Consider the following 19238-nt stretch of genomic DNA (forward strand, 5'->3'; position numbering starts at 1 on the left):
TAGTCCTGCGGACTTTAGCGTGCGTGTACGATGAGTTGAAGGGCGTTGGAAAAAATAGCAGCATTCTGCTATACCGACTCTACATCGGACCCCACAAGACGGGTCGGTAAGTACAGGCCACTAGAATTAGCCCCAAACTCTATCAGACCCGATAAATTATTACGAGAAATAACTCTGCGCTAGCATTTTCCGTCTATCTTCAGTTGAACGTAGTCGTTGACGGAGGAATTTACTGTAAAAGTTGACGGTACGGTTCAAGTTTGGTAAGACGGTGCAGTAGTCACTTAGAATGACGAATCAAAATTTCGATCGTGTGGTTACGGACGAAGATGGAATCACCTGTTCTACTTTTGTCCAGACTGCAGGGTTGCGATAACTCGATATCGAGAAGGCAGTGGGTGAATCGGCGGCCGAGGAGCGAAGAAAGAACGAGAAATCATTCCTGTATGGTTGGTTGTTCATCTTGTGCGTGCGTCAGGGCTAGAGACCCCAATCCTAGTGACGAATAGTCTTTGTCTTAACGTGAAGCAGATAAATCGAAATACAATAGTGCACGTTGTCGATCGAAGAAAGAAATCAACGCGGCGAACGAGGGAAAGGGCTGGAAGAGGGAAGAGCGAAGAGAGGGTGGTGCGGAAGGACGTCGTAGAGAGGAGAGGAGAGGAGACGTGTTGCGCGTGAAGCGTAGGGCTTATCAGTGCTAGTGGACGAGGAAAACAATCGACAGATATATAAAACTGCTTCCTTGAAGTCCGATGTCTAGTGCTGAGGTGGTGGAGAGCTCCGTTGACCCCCCAGCCAAGAAGCGACGCGTTGCTGCTGCGACTACGGGAGGAGCCGAGAACCCCACGGCGATCGTAGAGATGGCGAAAAATGGCTCGACTTCCCGCGCACCGGCCGAAATCGACGAGGGACTTTACTCCCGTCAGCTGTACGTCCTCGGGCACGATGCCATGCGCCGAATGGCGTCTTCGGACGTTCTGATATCGGGCCTCGGCGGCCTGGGTGTAGAAATTGCGAAGAACGTTATCCTCGGCGGCGTAAAGTCCGTGACCTTGCACGACGACACCGTCTGTCAAATAACCGACCTCGGATCTCAGTTTTACCTGACCGAGTCTGACGTTGGAAAGAATCGCGCCGAGGCTTGCAGCTACCATTTATCCGAGCTGAATAATTACGTCCCGACTCGTCACTATGCCGGCCCTTTGTCCAAGAAATATATTAAAAATTTCAAGGTCATTGTCCTCACAAACACATCACTTTCCGAGCAACTACGCATATCTGAAATAACCCACGCCAATAAGATCGCTCTGATCATCGCCGAGACTCGTGGTCTGTTCTCCCAAGTCTTCTGCGACTTTGGCCCTTCTTTCACCGTCGTAGATACCAACGGTGAACCACCGATCAGCGCCATGGTAGCCAGTATATCCAGGGACGTCGAGGGTATTGTGACCTGCCTCGACGACAGCAGGCACGGCATGGAGGATGGAGATTACGTCACCTTTTCCGAAATCCAAGGCACCACGGAGCTCAACGGCTGTGAACCCAAGAAGATCAAGGTGCTCGGCCCGTACACGTTCAGCATCGGAGATACCACAAAGTACTCGGAGTACATTAGAGGCGGTATTGTGACTCAGGTGAAAATGCCAAAAACATTGGAATTCAAGCCACTCAAAGTGGCTCTGAAGGAGCCGGAATTCCTCATCACTGATTTTGGCAAGTTTGACTATCCGGAACAACTGCATCTTGCCTTTACCACACTGCACAAATACATTGAGACTAAAGGACGCCTTCCTCGCCCTTGGAATCAAGAAGATGCCCAGGAATTTGTAGCTGTTGCTAAATCGGTGAAGGAAGATGGTGGAAACGCCATTGAGATTAACGTTGAGCTGCTAGAAACTTTTGCCAAAGTTTCCGCCGGAGATTTGAATCCCATGAATGCAACGATCGGAGGTGTAGTTGCTCAAGAAGTCATGAAAGCTTGCTCCGGAAAGTTTTCCCCAATTTTCCAGTGGCTCTACTTCGACGCCATCGAATGCCTGCCCGCTGATAAGTCGGAATTATCAGAGGAAGATGCCTGTCCAACCGGGACTCGTTACGATTCTCAAGTTGCCGTGTTTGGGAGAAAATTCCAATCGAAAATTGGGGCGCTCAAGTACTTTGTCGTTGGAGCTGGCGCAATTGGCTGTGAATTGCTAAAGAATTTTGCCATGATGGGTGTTGGTGCGGAAAATGGCTGCGTCACCGTGACTGATATGGACTTAATTGAAAAATCCAACTTGAATAGACAATTTTTGTTCAGACCTACGGACGTTCAAAGATCCAAGGCTTCTACCGCTGCACGAGTAATTAAAGGCATGAATCCTAACATGAAGGTGATTGCCCACGAGAATAGAGTTGGACCAGAGACTGAGAAAACTTACAACGACGAGTTCTTTGAAGTACTCGATGGAGTCGCCAATGCCTTGGACAATGTGGATGCCAGAATTTACATGGACCGAAGATGTGTGTATTACCGAAAACCACTGCTTGAATCCGGAACCCTGGGAACCAAGGGAAACACTCAAGTTGTTGTGCCGTTCCTAACGGAGTCTTACAGTTCGTCTCAGGACCCTCCGGAGAAGAGCATCCCAATTTGTACTTTAAAGAATTTTCCGAATGCCATTGAACACACTTTGCAGTGGGCCAGAGACACCTTCGAAGGACTATTCAAACAGGCTGCGGAGAGCGCAGCTCAGCACATCTCCGATCCTTTCTTTATCGAGAGGACTCTGAAGCTGCCTGGTGTTCAGCCCTTGGAAGTCCTGGAAGCTGTTAAAACAGCTTTAATAGACGAGAGACCAAGATCTTTTACGGACTGTGTAGCGTGGGCTCGCTGCCACTGGCAAGAACAGTACAGCAACCAAATTAGACAGCTGTTGTTCAACTTCCCCCCTGACCAAGTGACCACCAGCGGTCAACCGTTTTGGTCAGGTCCCAAACGATGCCCGGTACCACTGACATTCGATTTGAATGATCGCTTGCATTTGGACTATATCATTGCCACGGCAAATTTGAAAGCAGCAGTTTATGGGATACGCCAGATCCGCAACCGCAATGACATTGCAAGCATTGTATCGCAAATCAAAGTACCAGACTTTGTACCCAAGTCAGGTGTGAAAATCGCAGAGACTGATTCTCAGGTTCAGGTTTCCAACGGAAGTGGAAATGTGGATCACGATAGGCTGAACCAGCTGCAAGAAGAGCTGGCAAATGCCCAAGGACTCGACGGACTCGTCATTCACCCACAAGAGTTTGAGAAGGACGATGACACCAACTTCCATATCGACTTCATTGTAGCAGCCTCAAATCTTCGTGCAGCAAACTACAAAATCCCACAGGCGGATAGGCATAAAAGCAAGTTGATTGCTGGGAAAATTATACCTGCTATTGCAACAACAACATCCGTCGTTGCCGGACTCGTATGCCTCGAACTTATCAAGCTAGCCCGAGGCGTTACAGACCTATCGATATACAAGAACGGATTCGTCAATCTTGCTCTACCTTTCTTTGGATTTTCCGAGCCGATTGCTGCTCCAAAATTGAAGTATTACGATACGGAATGGACTTTGTGGGACCGCTTTGAAGTAAAGGGAGAATTAACTCTGAAAGAATTCTTGGATTACTTCAAAGAAAAGCATAATCTTGAGGTCACAATGTTATCACAGGGAGTTTGTATGCTCTATTCATTTTTCATGGCAAAAGCAAAGTGCCAAGAGAGAATGGGCTTGCCTATGTCGGAGGTAGTCAAAAAGGTTTCTAAGAAGAAACTGGAGCCCCATGTACGTGCTTTGGTTTTTGAACTCTGCTGCAACGATAGTGATGGCAACGACGTCGAGGTCCCCTACGTACGTTACACACTGCCCTGACTCAGCGACTATACTTCATAATATAGGAAATATCTACTTAACTGATTAGTTGTAGTGATTTCTACAAATTTCTATTTTAAAATACGATACAGGAAAAATATTATTAACCGTTTGGCCCCACACATATTTCTCCCACGGATTGTAATGCAAATTTCATTTTGTTTGGCCTCCGCTTTCTCGCGTAATCCTTATTAGCTATTGCTAGTTGCAGGAATTCTCTCATGATTTCTTACCAGTGTCAAACGAAAAGAATTAGAGTAAAAGGAACGTAAAATTTCGTAGTGCTTAACAAATTACTGAATCTTTGAAATCAGAAATTAACAACAATAAAAACTTTTTAGTTAACTTTTTTGCCAAAACATGTGATTTGTGGGTAAGAAAACTTGGAGAATGTTTCACACACTGTATTTGTCGAGTGCAAATTGATAAATTAGGTTTAAAGAAAGATGTTTGGTACAGAAAAATGTTAGCGAATTACACGAAAGATACATGTCGAATAATATTGAATAGCTGAAATGCAAACTGTATCTTGCCATCATCGTTTGTCACTGATGGTTGTGGCCAATAGTGTAAGATGATTGTAGTAGTTTTTATAGAATTCAATTGATTCTTTTGCTGTGAAATCGCCGTCACCATATCTCTATCTTATTTTAAAAAGTTATGAGCGATAAAATACTAACGATTTAATTTATCCGCTTCATAAAATCTTTTTCAAAAACAATGAATAATAATTAATATTGGCTTCAAGACTGTTTGTTGTTACGAGATATACTGCATTTAAATTTGTAAAATATCTTTCTGAGAAGTTTCGAGAATGGGAAAAGAGGAGAAAAATAATCAACTTCTTTTAGACCATATAATAGTGGAAAAATACAAAAAAATTAAATATTGCGAAGTAAAAATGAAAAAAAATAAATACAAAAAAAAAACCAAGTAATGGAAAATATTTTGTTTATTCTAGGATAACGCGGATATTTATTGTATTATTTGATCCATGATAAATAAATAGATGTGTTTGGATTTCACGAAAATACGAAATATAAGTATGAAAATAACGTGCAATTTCTGTTTTGTTATGTTCTCCAACTCCCTTATCATTTATTCGAACAATCGTCTGGTGAAGAATATGCGCAAGACTGCTGGGATTATAACTTATGACTCATAAGACGATTGCGATTAAAAGAAAAACCTGCCTCAGATGACTTATACCTATGTAGTCATAAGTATGTAGTGATTAACTCGCAGCTGGAGATATGTGTATTATATATTTTCGAGGTAGGGGGATGCCGATTGCTGACGTCATGGCGTTGATTCAAGCCTCCAAGCTGAAGACGGAATCGTAAAAATACTTTGACGATTAATAAGTTATTTTTGTAAATAATGAATCACATGATTTCTTCGGTTAATATGATTATTATTCAACGATTGTAGCCGAAAACAAAATCAAAAATTGGCTTATCGGAAGTCAAGGTTAGGATCAGTGTTGACAAGCATCAACAGTGGTTCCATGGTTGGGTAGTTGAGGTTAGGTATTAAAAACGGCGCGAAAATGGCGCAAAAGTCTATCACGTGAGTTGATAATGCATATGTTTCATTAATAATACGCCAGAAAATGGTTTGAATAAACGAATGATTACCGATTTATTATAATATGTACTCTGGTCGATGATATTTTTTAATTTCAGTTCATTTTTCACGAAACGTGTGCCGAAAGTTGATACGAATGATCTGGAGTCAGAGCTAAGGTATGCTTTTGTACTACCAACAATGTAAAAATCCTCCTAAATTGAATATATTTAGATATAATTAAGAATATGCTCAAGTTTAACGTGATTTTCACGCTGTTTAAATCTCGTACCATTATCCTCGAGCAACCGGTTATCTCGTTAACACGACTGCTAGATAGTAACGGTGTATCGTGTTCTTCATTCAATTGGTTACATATCGGTAATAGTTTGTCCAAGAAGAAAGATGACGACGACAGTCCTTCAGTTGCTAAAAGGAAACGAGTGGACAGTTCTAATGGCACTGAATCTATAAGGTAATATGACAGTAAATGAATTACGATTATTATCCGAGCTACACTGTTCCAAAAATTGTTCATGGACTGAAAATTGTTTGCTTAATATTTTTGCAGCCCGCCACCTGCGAAAAAAATCAGTACTAGTGTCAACGATGCACCATCTACCTCATCGTCACAAAAATCGCCTGGATCAATTCAGCGTAGACAAATAGGTACGATATGTATAGATGTGTTTACGACTTTAAGTATCCTCTCTTTCTTCTAGTCAACTTTACTAGACTTTGTAGTTTTCTTTGGGGTGATTCGATTCAATTTTACTTTCTACATCCCAATGTGAAATTCCTTGAATTACAGCTCCAGTCAATTTCAAAGGTAATACACTGCATCCAGAAATAGTAAAGAAACTAGAAGAGAGCAGAGTAAAAATTCAAACTCAATCATCTTCAAATGTGAAGATTAAAGATGGTCAAAAGAAAAATCCACTTTCACTCGCACATTTAGGAAAAGAAAATGAGAACAAAACTGTTGTCAAAGATGAGGATGTCAAGAAAACTACACCCAAGAGAACCACGACAAAAAATGATAATCGTAATTCTAAAAACAAAATTAATCAGAGTGCCAAAAAACGAGCGAGAATAATCCCTCAGGATGATTCTAGTGACGACGACGTTCACTTGGCAGTAAGTTTTCAATATTCACTAGTGAGCCATGTTGTACAAATATTCAGACATACTTCTGTGATTATATATCAATTTGATTGTCGTTACTCAGCTCCCAGATAGTCCAATTAAACCAGATGCTAAAGCATTTCTGAAAAGTCCTGTTAAAACAGAGATGGAATCAGAGGATGATATATCTCCAAAAAGTAAGCATGCCTCGGAAGAGGAAGAAGCAGAAAGTCCTAAGAAAGCAAAAGTGGAAAAGCCAAAAGCCTCGCCAGCGACTAAAAAGTCTCCCAAAAATGTTCATAGTTTCTTTGGTATGGTACACATTAATATTGTAGTTTCAAAGTTCTCAGTCTCATTGTTTTACCATTCCGTTTCTTAATATCCGTGAATTTCTCTACTTCGTAGCGGTAAAGCAGAAGAACGGTTCAAAACCTGAAGAGAAGAAAACTAGTAATGGTAGCGCCAAAACACAGACTTATTCGTATAACCCAGGTGCGTCAAAATATCACCCGATCGACGACGCTAGTTGGAAACAGAATGAAAAGTATGATATTGTTTTACACGAACTCTCAGCATCTTTTTATCCAGCCACGAAACTCAATCAAATTTCTGTTCCTCTACAGAGTACCGTACATCGCATTGGCTCGCACTTTGGAAATTATTGAAAGCACTAGTGCGAGGCTGAAAATGATTGAATTTCTCTCAAATTATTTGCGATCCGTCATTGTTCTCAGCCCTGATGATTTCCTAGCCAGTGTTTATCTTTGTTTGAATCAACTGGGCCCAGCCTACGAAGGTGAAGAGAATTTTTGACCTTCTTAGTAGTATAGAAGCCACTGACAGCATTGAACATATATCTATACTCGTTATCATAAAATAGGCATGGAGTTGGGAATAGCCGAGACCACACTTATGAGAGCAATTGCACAGTGTACCGGCAGAACTGTTGCACAGATTAAATCTGACGTCCAAGAAGTCGGAGACTTGGGAATAGTAGCTGAAGAAAGTCGCTCTAATCAGCGAATGATGTTTCAGCCGGCACCTCTGACTGTTTCTGGTGTGTTTAATAAATTGAAAGAAATCTCACAGATGACAGGACAAGCCGTAAGTATACTGACATTATTTTTCAGTAATAAATATGTGCAATCGGCGTTTTTAAGGCAAGTAATCTTTGCTCCACAGTCCATGACCAAAAAGGTTGACAAGATTCAATCTCTGTTTGTCGCATGTCGTTTTTCTGAGGCAAGATACTTTATACGTTCTTTATCTGGAAAATTGAGAATAGGTCTGGCTGAGCAGTCTATCTTACAGGTAAAAAATTCAAAATGTAATTCTTTTATCTTGGTTTTTTCTTTTTCATTCTGAAAAGTTGCTTGTACATTGTGAATAAAATTTGCAGGCAATAGCTTTGGCCTGTGCCACAACTCCACCTGGTCAGGATTATCCTCCAAAGATTTTGGATGCTAGTGAAAAAAGATCTGCCGAGTCATTCAAACAGGATTACGATAAAAAAGCCCTGATACTTAAAACTACATACTGGTAAGAAAGAAAGATCTTTATTGAATTAACAAATTTATTGATCGTTTGGTATTCTATATATGTATTTTACATCTTCTTTCAGTGAATGTCCGAATTACGATCTCATAATTCCTGTTATACTAAAGGAAGGCATAAAAGCTTTACCAGAGCGATGTAAATTAACTCCTGGCATTCCACTTAAGCCTATGCTGGCACACCCAACGAAAGGTGTTCAAGAAGTCTTGACAAGATTCGACGGACTGAAATTTACTTGTGAATGGAAATATGATGGCGAAAGAGCGCAGGTCTGTTGTGCAAAGCCTTATTAATTTTAGTTCACGTAATTTTAATAATGCCAATCAGTTGTATGGAGCAAAATTGTATTTTCGATTAATAATGACAATCTTTCCAGATTCATATTGCTGAGAACAATCACGTGTCAATTTACAGCAGAAATCAAGAAAATAATACCAGTAAATATCCGGACATTATTGGAAGATTGGGCAATACACGTGGGGAAAACGTTAAAAGTTGTGTATTGGATTGCGAAGCGGTTGCTTGGGACAGAGAAAATGAGCAGATTCTGCCATTCCAAGTGTTAAGCACGAGGAAACGGAAGGTAATGTAATCCTTGTAATTAATACTTACCGCATGTCGCGTACGAGCCAATACCAATAGTAAAAGGTATATATCACCCCATCCAAACTTGTCTCCCTTGGCCTTGTCGTTAGACAGTCAGTCTACAGTTGTTGCCGTAAGCGCCTTTACAGTCGTCTTTTATTTATTTATATTTTTTTACGTAATTTTTATTTCATTACAGGATGCAAGTGAGGCGAATATCAAAGTACAGGTTTGTGTTTTCATGTTTGATCTGCTCTATTTGAACGGCACATCACTGGTGAAGGAACCCTTCATAAAACGTAGAGAATTGCTGAAAGAAAATTTCAAGGAAGTTAAGGGGGAATGGCAATTCGCAACAAGTCTTGATACAACGACTATGGAAGAGGTCCAAGACTTTCTAGATGAATCTGTAAAAGGTGAAAGATAACATCTTGACTCTATTTAATCCCAGCAGCTGTTAAACGCTCATCGTGTCATTGTTACTGCTCATCTGCTCTTATAAACCTTGTAACTATCACCTATTTTTCTGTTAATTTCCAAAAAGGAAACTGCGAGGGTTTGATGGTAAAAACATTGGAGCAAGATGCAACGTATGAGATAGCTAAAAGATCTCGCAACTGGTTGAAGTTGAAAAAGGATTATTTAGATGGGGTGGGAGATACGCTGGACGTAGTAGTGATCGGAGGTTACATTGGAAAGGGAAAGAGGACTGGTACTTATGGGGGGTTTTTATTGGCTTGTTATGACCAAGAGAATGAAGAGTATCAAAGCATCTGTAAGGTGTGTATCGTGTGTATGCACCCGAGTACTACAAAGTATCGCATCTTTGTCAATTTGCATTAATAAAAACAATCTACAGATTGGCACTGGGTTCAGTGACGAAGATCTTCAAACGCATACAGAATTCTTAAAGAAGCATGTAATCTCGCAGCCTAAATCTTACTACCGATATGACGTTAGCCATGAACCTGACCACTGGTTCGAACCTGTCCAAGTTTGGGAAATAAAATGTGCCGATCTCTCCCTCTCACCTGTACACAGAGCTGCCGCTGGCATTGTGAGTCGAAAATGTTTTTAATCTTTTAGCGAATCTTATCTTTGAATTATTAATTTCACATTACTTATTCATGTTTGTTCAAATAGTTCAGATTTGATAATTTTCTATATTAAAATACTTGCAATGTTAATTATCCCTTGTAGATTGATCCAGAGAAGGGTATATCTCTGCGGTTTCCGCGATTTATAGGTATACGTAATGACAAAAATTGCGAGGATGCAACATCATCTCAACAAGTTGCTGATTTGTACAATAACCAGGAACATATTAAAAATCAAACGAGTACGACAAAGGTTGCTGAAGAAGATTTTTACTAGGCATTGAATCCATCATGTTAAATTTAAAAATGCTTAGTTACGTACAATTATATAATTACTCGGAAAAATTTTGCAACAATTTTTTCGGTTTATATGAAATACTGTTAACTCATTTTCTTTAAACAAAATTTTTTAAATTCAAATAGAAGACACAGTGCATACTTGACATATCCCTGCTAACTTATCTCAATGATTTTATTCTTTCCCGCATTACAACGAATGATTTACTGGCTTCATTTGCACTATTTACACGTCTATAAAACAGTCAGATATTTATTATAGAAATTCACTTTTAAGTGAGATTTTGCCAGTTTATCTATATATTAAATTTTATTAACACTGATTACCCGAGTAAGTTTTATTTAGTAATACTAAATATTTCATATTCATTGTTTCAAGTTTTTTTTATTAATTATACACATAGATAATTGCATCCTAGAATATTCAACATAAAATTACAGATATCATCTATCCAGGTACAAATGTAGTAAAAAGATGGTCATATGGGGTGTAAAGCGTGTCCAAGTTTAAACGGGCTTCTTCTCTGAGGATTTTTTTGCTCAGATTAAAGAATAGAGGAAGCATGAGCTGGGATCAGATTCAGGTTCTTTACTGTTAAAATATCTTCCACCAACTCATTTAGCTTGCGAATATTTGTGCAAGCTTGTTTTTTTCCAACTTATCTTTCTCTTTAATAGCCGTTTGGAAATTGCTTAATTCTTTGTCAACAACTGTTCGTAGGGCTGGATTCAACTCAGCTGCACGTTCAAGGTCTTCCTTAGCTTCTTTTTCATTCCACACTCCGATATGCGCCTTTCCGCGACGATAAAGTGCCTTCACATTGTCTAGAGAGAAATGAAAAGGGAAAATCAATCGCGGTTTCCCATTGGATATGTGATACGTAATATAACAAACCTGGCTCCGATTTGAGTACGGTAGTACAGTGTTCAATCACAGCATAATACTCTTTATTTAACAATTTGCATTGTGCAAAATTAAGGAGAAGTGGCACTTTCATTTTCTGCAATTCGAGCCATTCTTCGTCGTTTGGTTTTTCCCTTGAAGAAATCAGCACAAATATCGAAGCAGGTATGTAATATCGCATACACCAAATAAGTTAAAATATACTTACTTCAACATCAACTGTTCCAGCATACCGATTGCTGTTGCATAAGTATCCGATGCAGCCTTGTAATTTTCCTCCTTGAATTGGGTGTTACCCTTTTCTCTAAGAGTCGGTATACTGTTTAGTTTTTCATCTTCCGTCATCTGCCAAGTTTCCTTTTCATAATCAGATGGTGATACAACATCTAATAATTCTGTAAAACTCGACTATAATATGCATTCCTTTTGAACATTTGTTCGCATTATTTTGCAAAATAATTTTATCCAATGAAATTCGTGTACCAATCGTAAACTCCAAATCCTGCGGGTTCTTGATAAGATCGTTCAAATCGTCGTATCCAATACCCTCGTTTTGTAACATCACACCGCAGCAGTGATGACTTCGTTTTTCCGAAAGTGGTTTTCCCACCTCTCTCAATGTTTTCGATACAAATGGATATGGCGTGACAAGCTGCAGAAGTGTTTTATAGTAAACAGGATTTGGCATTGCTGAATGATTTGAAATTGGAATGAAGTTATTGGATGAATTTATGCGATTACTTACGCTCTTGTCGACTCTGAATCTGGCAATTTCCTTCAGAGCCATTTTTTGTACAATCACTTCCCAAACTTCAAGTTTGAATTTTTTGCCAAGCACAAGTTCCATAGGCTCGCCCATCACCCTGCTGTCGTCGACAACAGTTTTTTCTTCATTACACCTGGTTGTTTTAAAGTGAAATCGAACCTGTGAAGAAGTACGGACCATCAACTCTTTGTGACACGTTTAAGGACGGATTTTGACTTCTTATTATGAATTTTGTTCAGCATTACTAACCTTGGTACCTGGTGAAAAATTCACAAATTTTGTTCCGGTGTGCAAAATGGATTTCTGAATAAATTCCTTGTTTTCCATTGTTACCGCTGTTTAAATGTAAATGCAAATATAATGTTACGTGGTAAAAAAAATTGTATTTTTTTACACGAAGATTTACAATTTGTACATTTTTTTTCACCAGACCTCTTAAAGGATTAGTGGTAAATCGGGTGATTTCTGATACACTTTTATAGATAGTCACAACATAACCTCCAAACGAGCCCTTATCTGACAAGTGTAGAACTGTCGTCTGCTGCTGTCAAATAAGGTTGGAAGAACTGTCTTCGGTCAACGCAGCCGCGTTCATAAACGTGGATATTATAAAATTTGAGGCCTTCTTATGTGCTGAAATCCCTTCTCAGTTACTTTCGGTAACTTTCCAATAAAATAGAGGCTGTTTCTTTGTCACGATGTCATATAACATGTGTGGGGAGTTGTTTTGAAACTGGCAGCACGATGACGGTTTTCGGAACACGTGACGACATTAATTCCGAGAATTTGATAAGTTAACATCTGCTTATCAGCAGTCAGTATCTTAAATATCGCTGTTCTGTCAGGATCGTGAATTTTACCTCGAGACCGTGCTGGCACGGTTTTTAATAATTGATATACACAAGGATAGAAGGAGAAAACAATAATCTCGTACTTATCGTGGCGTAAGTAAAGCTGTCTGTCTGTTCGCTAGGTAAGTCCCTTTCATCGATAAAATCCTAAATAAATTATAAGCAAATTTTTTTAATACAGACACTGACATTTGACTTACTGGAATCTAATTATTCCAATTCGTTGCATGACTAGCGGAATTTTCTGATTAAGCAGTACATGTTCGCGAAAGAAAAATTAGCAATACATCAACGTGTTTTATTCTTCAACCTCGAACATTCGGACGTCATTCAACCACAGAATTAAATTTCCTGAGCTGTGAATTGCCCACGCATTAGTGACTCGATCGAGGTTAGGAAGTCACCATGAGTGCTGAAAATTCGAAAATAAATGGACACAGGGTAGAAGAAGGTAAAATATGTTAAAAGTGCAGTAATATTGAGATTTTTTATTCATAATTAGATTCCACCCGTTTACCGTATCTACACATCCATCGCATTTGCGACTTCTATTTGCGCTCTGAAATTGCATCACTTTTTGATTGGTATTTATTTTCATTGTTAAATAACCAGATGTTTTGCACCTGTATTTCCTATTGGCAATAACTACCATTAACGGATATTGCAATAACGAAAATATTCCAATTAGCCGAAATTTTCCTTTTCAGATCCAAAGGATATTCAGATCCCGGTGCCTTGGGGTTACGTTAGTGGTAAGAAAATATGATCATATACATTGTTTTAAACACGTCGTAAAATATCTTATGTAAAAACAGCAGCTTGTTGGATCTTTCCTTTCTTTTCACTCAAAATATATTCATTATCTTGGTAGTCGTTAGCACAGAACAGACGCCACCTTGTTAATAGCTATTCTCTAAGCTTTCCGGTGGTAAAAATAGCTTTTATACATCGACCAGTCATGAATAAAGATGAGATAGCCCAGCCAACATTGTTTTCTGACTAGTTGTTATTTTCCTATAACGGAACTTTGTTCGTGAATCATCATAAAACGAGTCTGGCATCATTTGCAGTGCCAGGAAAATACTGAAATTATCAAACGGCTAATGATACGTTTAGGAAAACTTTGGGGCCCTAAGGATGTGCAGCCGATAGTTGCAATACACGGCTGGCAGGATAATGCCGGTTCTTTTGACACCCTAGTCCCGTTGTTGTTACCGCAAGCAGCGATTCTCTGCATAGATCTTCCGGGGCATGGACATTCTTCTCATCATCACAATGGACAGTTCTACTATGTATTTTGGGAAGGGGTTGTCACCCTTCGTAGAATCGTTAAGCATTACAAGTGGGACAAGGTTAGCCAGCTTCGGAAATCAACAAAAAATCACACCTTCCAATTTTTTTATATTTCAATTCTTTTATTCAAAAGTCAACTAGTGACATTTGAAGAGTTACAGAAAAGTTCGCCATGCCCCATACAAGAGCACAGCTTATCTGCAAAGGATACCGATGAAATGCAGTTTCAAGTAATAGCCGGTGGTTCGCTATCGGCCTAGATTTGGATCTTTCGTATTGCAGTCAATCATTTACTGATTAACCCTATCATCTATTCGTTACCTGCACGCATAATATCTCTGTTGTGATTTGCCAAAATTTGGTGGCCATATTCTAATCAAATTTGTTTCACTGTGCTTAAAATTAATTTTTCCAAAATAAGTAGGTGAATAATGTACGTATTGCTGAAGAGTCTTGTTGCCTGATTTGACATCTCTCCTCTTCTTTCGATGATTTAATCTGTGAATTACCTGCAGGTAAATGGTGGGGCCCTAAAGAGATCCAGCCGATATTGGCGTTGCATGGGCGTCAAGACAATGCAGGAAGTTTTGATACGTTGATGCCTCTTCTCATGCCCAATGATGTTTCTGTGCTCTGTTTGGATATGCCTGGGCATGGTTTGTCTTCCCATTATCCAAAGGGCTACTCATATTACGTTTATTGGGATGGTGTCACATTGCTTCGTAGAATCATTAAATATTTCAAGTGGACCAAGGTTAGCTGCTCATATTTTATTTTTATTTTCTTTTTATTAGTCCTCGGCATGATTTTTAATACTTACTTGAACCGTATTGTGTGAAATAATTTTGAATTCATGAAAATGGCCATCAAGTTAATTTAGAACTCAGGGTTTCTAGAAATCCTGAATGTTCTGAAAATATTTTGACATTTTATTTGCATCCCGAAATGTACTATAATTTTTCTCAGTAACATTTACCCGTCAAATTACTTCGTCGTACTCGTTTGACTCCTTTCTGTGGCAATCTTGTTACCGCAAAATCGAAATTAATCAAGATCTGTGTTTGATACCATGTGATAGCGTTGGGTTCAGATCACCTCATGTAAATACACGAATAGCTGCTTGAAATTAGTATCCAAAACCCGTCATTGTTTTGCGTTTTTATTCGATAAACGCAATTATTTACAATTGATTTATCTACTGCGGAATCAAACTTAGTTTTTGAAAAGGTATTGCAATCTTGTACCTCAATTCAGTAGTTACTCTAAGCCAGTTCTCCGCACACTTCATCATTTTCTATGAGGGTCATATTTCTAATACAGCCCATCTAGTATCCTCCTTTGTAAATATTTTTCAGACACCCTACGAAAGGCTATTACTTGAAACTGGTGACAATTCGGTTGTTTCAGTGCACTCAAAAATACAAGCATCAAATTCTAACAATTTAATTCTGTTTCAGTTTGTAACTTGAACCAATACTAAAACCAATCTGATCTACTTAATCTCCAAAAATCTTTCGACGTCGTTTTCGTTTATATATTTTTTATTAGTACTCTGACACCACTGATAATTTTCCACACATAGATAAAACTATTGGGACATTCTCTCGGTGGTGCTATATCATTCCTTTACGCCGCAACATATCCAGATGAGGTGGAATTCGTCATAAGTCTAGACATAGCCAGCCCTTGTGTAAGAAATATAACAAAGATTGCGTCGATGACTGGCAGTAACATCGATAGATATCTTAAGTACGAAAATCTGACGCTGGACAGTATGCCTTGTTACAAACGCGAAGAAATGATTGACATAGTCTTCGATGCATACGAAAACTCGGTCACGAGAGAAAGTGCTGAAATATTGATGAAGAGAGGTATGCAACCAGCAATGGAAAGGGGAAAGTACTACTTCTCGCGTGATGCCAGGCTCAAGGCAAGTATTTTCTTTTCCTGAAATTTATTTCAGCTCCTTGTCTTGTCTTTAATCTATAATCAATACTTTTCATTCATAGGTTGCACTACTGGGTATGATATCCATGGACTTGGCATTAGCCTACGCCGCAAATATTAAGTGCGCGTATCTAAACATCCGTGCAATTCCTGGAATGACGTTCGAAGAGCCGGAAAATTATACCAAAATTCTAGATGTCATAAAGCTGGGCGCTAAGAAATTTGAGTATCACGAAGTTGAGGGAACTCATCATGTGCACCTTAACAATCCTGAAAGAATTTCCGGCATTATTTCGAAATTTATAAAAGGATAATGATAGCTCATCGTAGGTATCACCGCGGTTTTTCGTACGTGGAACGAAAGTAGACAAGTTTTGAAATTATTTTTAAACTTTTTTTTTTCTCCCGTCGTTTTTAACCACTTGCTGTGGATCACCTAGAAAAAAATACGTTCCTTAAATTAATTATTTATTGCATTATTTTATTTGTATGAACTGAAACGAGGAAAACGATTTTGTTGTCATTGCCGCTACTTTACAAAACAAGACAAGAGCTTACTTCATTTGTCGTTGATAATTGATAAAACAAGTCTTACCAGACTTACGGTTCCAAAGTATACTATATGTAAACTAGTAAATCATTTTATCCTTTGATCATGGTACTCAATTGCTTCGAGATATTACGTTTACGAATGGCTGAAAGTATTAGAATAAAATAAAATACGGATGACTACTTATTATATGACAAAATTTCTAATAGAAGCCAATGTTCTAGAGCTTATACGGACTTTTTAGATACAAGCAAATCAGACTGTTGCTTTGGGTTTAGAATTGAGCTTTAAACGACTTATTTGGAGGTCGTTTTAAGTTTTGATCTTATAATTCACAATATCAGTCTTTAATTATTTGTTATACCATTTATAATAATCCTCGCGCTATTGAAAAAATATTTCACAATTGCAACATGACAGTGAGTACGTAATTCAATTAGATTCGTGATCTTTTTCAAACCAGCTTGAATCAATGAGTTTAAATTATTTATTATATTGTGCTACATCAATATATATAATAAAAAACGAACAATTTAGTACAATATATTAACAAAATAGAGTTATAGATACTGATTTATGACCGTAATTTGTATCCTAAACTTGCAGTACGGATTATCTTAGAACGTAGACTATTGTAATTATTACGGATACGTATAGTTACTGAGTGTTTACGATGTGAAAAATGAGTATAACATCTAATAAATTTTTAGTGAAGGATAAAAAATTTAGAGGTCTACGGTTTCACGAACTGTGTCATGTATGTTTGCACCCGTTCGCTTCATTACAGTTTACGATTATTAAGTTCTATGCATGAAGTTCTGCGGAATATCATAGTTATAAAAAGCACTCGATAATTTTAGAGAGTCAAAACTTTTTTCTAACTTTGAAATGTTTTAATTCCACAAAAGCATCGTCATCAATGGATCGCAATCTACGAACAATTAGACCATAACATATCATCGAAATTGTATAAATAGAAAGAGATGTGAACTTTTGTACCGACGATTTGAATTAGATAGTTTTTTAAGCAACAATGTGAAAAATGATCTATCGGAGGGAACACTTGAAGATACAAACTCGAAACTCGGACGGTTTACGTTTACTCAGTGACAATACGAATATGATAAGGATACTTGCAATAAACCGTAGAATGCGCCAATGCATACGCTACTTTGGTGTAGTTGGAAGAAAGAAAAAAAAGAACATACCGGTTTACGTTCATGAAACCACAAAGAAGATAGGGAATGAATGCCACGAAGCTGCGATAGTGCATTATTATCAGTCTCAAAGGAACCTAGAATATCATTATTGCATTTTTATTATTACTTTTTTTCTACTTCTCTCTGCTAATTTCACAATTGCGCAATTGCCTTTCGAAGTTAACCCTCCATTTTTATTTGCATACAATGTATTGAACTAAATATTAATTTCACCGTATATGAACAGCGTTTCGAACGACGAATATATACATGTATATACATGTGCGCGCGCGTGTGTGTGTGTGTGTGTTTGTGTGTATGTGTGTGTATTCGTACACGTGTGATGTGTCGGTTATACATCGAATTCTCAAATGTATGATAACTTATGGAATTATTTTTACAATAGATTTTGAGCAACCTGTTGATTCAAGTGTTTTTCGGCTACCGGAACGTCTTCTGGTTGGCTAATGAGATATGTTATTGCATGTGTAAAATATTTACCCAGCTGAGGCGCGGTGCTTATTCCCCGTTATGGAATATATAATTTAGAAACAGAATTGAAAAATTTATTACTTCGAAGATAGATATCATTCGTTTAAACTTGATCGCGTGTACATCTTACAATAATTTATTACATATTCATTACGACTCTACGATCTTGATTTGAATTAGAAATCTGTCTGTTAATACGGTTCGAATTGTAAACGGTAGAAACACATCGTGTAATAAACATATCTTCTGATTATAATCAGAATAGCCGACCTTAAAAAGTTTTAAAAATTTTATATGCAGCATGTTAAGTATATATTAACACAATTTGCGGAGAATATTATAACTGAATCGAAATACGCGAACGGTATTCTTCAAAATTAAGAACGAAAATGTCAAGTTTTTCAACGGTCTCGGTGATATTCATCGTCGTTTTTTCTTTTTACGTGGTATTCCTCAATCGTATACTGATATAAATTCCTATCAATCGAGAGCGTCGACGGAACGACATGTAAACGTGGGTAATTATTGCCGCGATAGCGTGGCCTAACCGTGGAAACCGTATACGTATATCATTTGGACAGGTGGAAGAGCTTTAGTTAGCTGCCGAAGTCAGTATGAGACGGTGTCTTAGCAACACTTGAAGCAGTTCGCTCCTCCTTGAGGTGATAGCCAGGCCTCTGATCTTGGGAGGTCAGCCTGGAAACGAATCAACATATACAAGGTAAATTGAATTAATTAATGGTTGTATAAATAAATGGAGTCTCACTGATTGTAACAAGCAATTTCAACAAACCTAAGAATATGCACTGCGGTGTGACGCAATGTTTCTACTTTCGTAAGCGAGGACGCGAATTGATTAATTTCGAACGAAAGGGAATTGATTATTGAACGAAATTTGTTGTTTTTTTTTTTTGTTGTTGTTGATTATTTTTTACTACCCTTGATGCTTTTTTCAAACTGATAACTCGTGAACTACTAGTCAACACGTGGTAATTTTACAGAGTTCGAATCGTTGCGCGCATATTGCATGATTGCATCAATACGGAACACGTAATATACAGGGTTTAAATATTCCAGTATTAAAAGTTCTTTCTTTTTTCTGAA

General features: G+C 38.2%; 4 protein-coding genes across 11 annotated transcripts; 3 read left to right on the plus strand and 1 right to left on the minus strand.

Moving 5' to 3' along the window:
• The first annotated feature begins 216 nt into the window (after nucleotides 1–216).
• LOC124306308 (ubiquitin-like modifier-activating enzyme 1) lies at nucleotides 217–4826 on the plus strand. The gene has a single exon (XM_046766858.1). It carries the CDS (start codon nucleotides 756–758, stop codon nucleotides 3906–3908), a length of 3153 nt encoding a protein of 1050 aa, XP_046622814.1. The 5' UTR covers nucleotides 217–755; the 3' UTR covers nucleotides 3909–4826.
• Nucleotides 4827–5119: 293 nt separating this feature from the next.
• LOC124306309 (DNA ligase 1) lies at nucleotides 5120–10455 on the plus strand. Of its 3 annotated transcripts, XM_046766861.1 has the most exons (17): nucleotides 5124–5477; nucleotides 5594–5653; nucleotides 5863–5949; nucleotides 6046–6143; nucleotides 6433–6611; nucleotides 6703–6910; nucleotides 7005–7143; nucleotides 7223–7395; nucleotides 7480–7703; nucleotides 7782–7910; nucleotides 7999–8138; nucleotides 8221–8422; nucleotides 8530–8736; nucleotides 8938–9154; nucleotides 9283–9518; nucleotides 9598–9795; nucleotides 9939–10455. In XM_046766861.1, exons 1-17 carry the CDS (start codon nucleotides 5458–5460, stop codon nucleotides 10110–10112), a joined length of 2691 nt encoding a protein of 896 aa, XP_046622817.1. In that variant the 5' UTR covers nucleotides 5124–5457; the 3' UTR covers nucleotides 10113–10455. The 3 variants fall into 3 exon arrangements, with proteins under 3 accessions (XP_046622816.1, XP_046622815.1, XP_046622817.1); XM_046766860.1 differs by having other exon boundaries at nucleotides 5120–5477; nucleotides 5594–5949; nucleotides 7008–7143; XM_046766859.1 differs by having other exon boundaries at nucleotides 5122–5477; nucleotides 5594–5949.
• A 46-nt stretch (nucleotides 10456–10501) lies between these two features.
• On the minus strand, nucleotides 10502–12501 carry LOC124306310 (AH receptor-interacting protein). 3 transcript variants are annotated; one of them, XM_046766864.1, is made up of 7 exons: nucleotides 12301–12501; nucleotides 12052–12137; nucleotides 11782–11961; nucleotides 11520–11688; nucleotides 11245–11431; nucleotides 11028–11170; nucleotides 10502–10957 (listed from the first exon to the last, which is right to left on the minus strand). In XM_046766864.1, exons 2-7 carry the CDS (start codon nucleotides 12127–12129, stop codon nucleotides 10752–10754), a joined length of 963 nt encoding a protein of 320 aa, XP_046622820.1. In that variant the 5' UTR covers nucleotides 12130–12137; nucleotides 12301–12501; the 3' UTR covers nucleotides 10502–10751. The 3 variants fall into 3 exon arrangements, with proteins under 3 accessions (XP_046622820.1, XP_046622819.1, XP_046622818.1); XM_046766863.1 differs by having other exon boundaries at nucleotides 12235–12501; XM_046766862.1 differs by having other exon boundaries at nucleotides 12218–12501.
• A 101-nt stretch (nucleotides 12502–12602) lies between these two features.
• LOC124306312 (probable serine hydrolase) lies at nucleotides 12603–18353 on the plus strand. 4 transcript variants are annotated; one of them, XM_046766865.1, is made up of 6 exons: nucleotides 12603–12775; nucleotides 12889–13104; nucleotides 13361–13405; nucleotides 14462–14700; nucleotides 15529–15876; nucleotides 15956–18353. In XM_046766865.1, exons 2-6 carry the CDS (start codon nucleotides 13059–13061, stop codon nucleotides 16205–16207), a joined length of 930 nt encoding a protein of 309 aa, XP_046622821.1. In that variant the 5' UTR covers nucleotides 12603–12775; nucleotides 12889–13058; the 3' UTR covers nucleotides 16208–18353. The 4 variants fall into 4 exon arrangements, with proteins under 4 accessions (XP_046622821.1, XP_046622822.1, XP_046622823.1 ...); XM_046766866.1 differs by having other exon boundaries at nucleotides 12910–13104; XM_046766867.1 differs by lacking the exon at nucleotides 14462–14700 and adding an exon at nucleotides 13770–14005 and having other exon boundaries at nucleotides 12604–12775.
• The last annotated feature ends 885 nt before the right edge of the window (nucleotides 18354–19238 follow it).

Source organism: Neodiprion virginianus, chromosome 5, assembly GCF_021901495.1.
Source record: "Neodiprion virginianus isolate iyNeoVirg1 chromosome 5, iyNeoVirg1.1, whole genome shotgun sequence".
In the NCBI taxonomy this organism is placed as follows: Eukaryota; Metazoa; Arthropoda; class Insecta; order Hymenoptera; family Diprionidae; genus Neodiprion; species Neodiprion virginianus.

Excerpts from the sequence above, each read along its gene's own strand:
- LOC124306309 (XM_046766859.1), top strand. The coding sequence starts at position 5,723 with ATGCTCAAGTTTAACGTGATTTTCACGCTGTTTAAATCTCGTACCATT. Across the intron at positions 5,950-6,045 it reads AATGGCACTGAATCTATAAG|CCCGCCACCTGCGAAAAAAA; the intron begins GTAATATGACAG and ends ATATTTTTGCAG. Across the intron at positions 7,911-7,998 it reads CTGAGCAGTCTATCTTACAG|GCAATAGCTTTGGCCTGTGC; the intron begins GTAAAAAATTCA and ends TAAAATTTGCAG.
- LOC124306310 (XM_046766864.1), bottom strand. The coding sequence starts at position 12,129 with ATGGAAAACAAGGAATTTATTCAGAAATCCATTTTGCACACCGGAACA. Across the intron at positions 11,689-11,781 it reads GATTCAGAGTCGACAAGAGC|CTTGTCACGCCATATCCATT; the intron begins GTAAGTAATCGC and ends ACACTTCTGCAG. Across the intron at positions 11,432-11,519 it reads GGATTTGGAGTTTACGATTG|AATTATTAGATGTTGTATCA; the intron begins GTACACGAATTT and ends CGAGTTTTACAG.
- LOC124306312 (XM_046766865.1), top strand. The coding sequence starts at position 13,059 with ATGAGTGCTGAAAATTCGAAAATAAATGGACACAGGGTAGAAGAAG. Across the intron at positions 13,105-13,360 it reads TGGACACAGGGTAGAAGAAG|ATCCAAAGGATATTCAGATC; the intron begins GTAAAATATGTT and ends TTTCCTTTTCAG. Across the intron at positions 14,701-15,528 it reads AATATTTCAAGTGGACCAAG|ATAAAACTATTGGGACATTC; the intron begins GTTAGCTGCTCA and ends TTCCACACATAG.
- LOC124306308 (XM_046766858.1), top strand. The coding sequence starts at position 756 with ATGTCTAGTGCTGAGGTGGTGGAGAGCTCCGTTGACCCCCCAGCCAAG.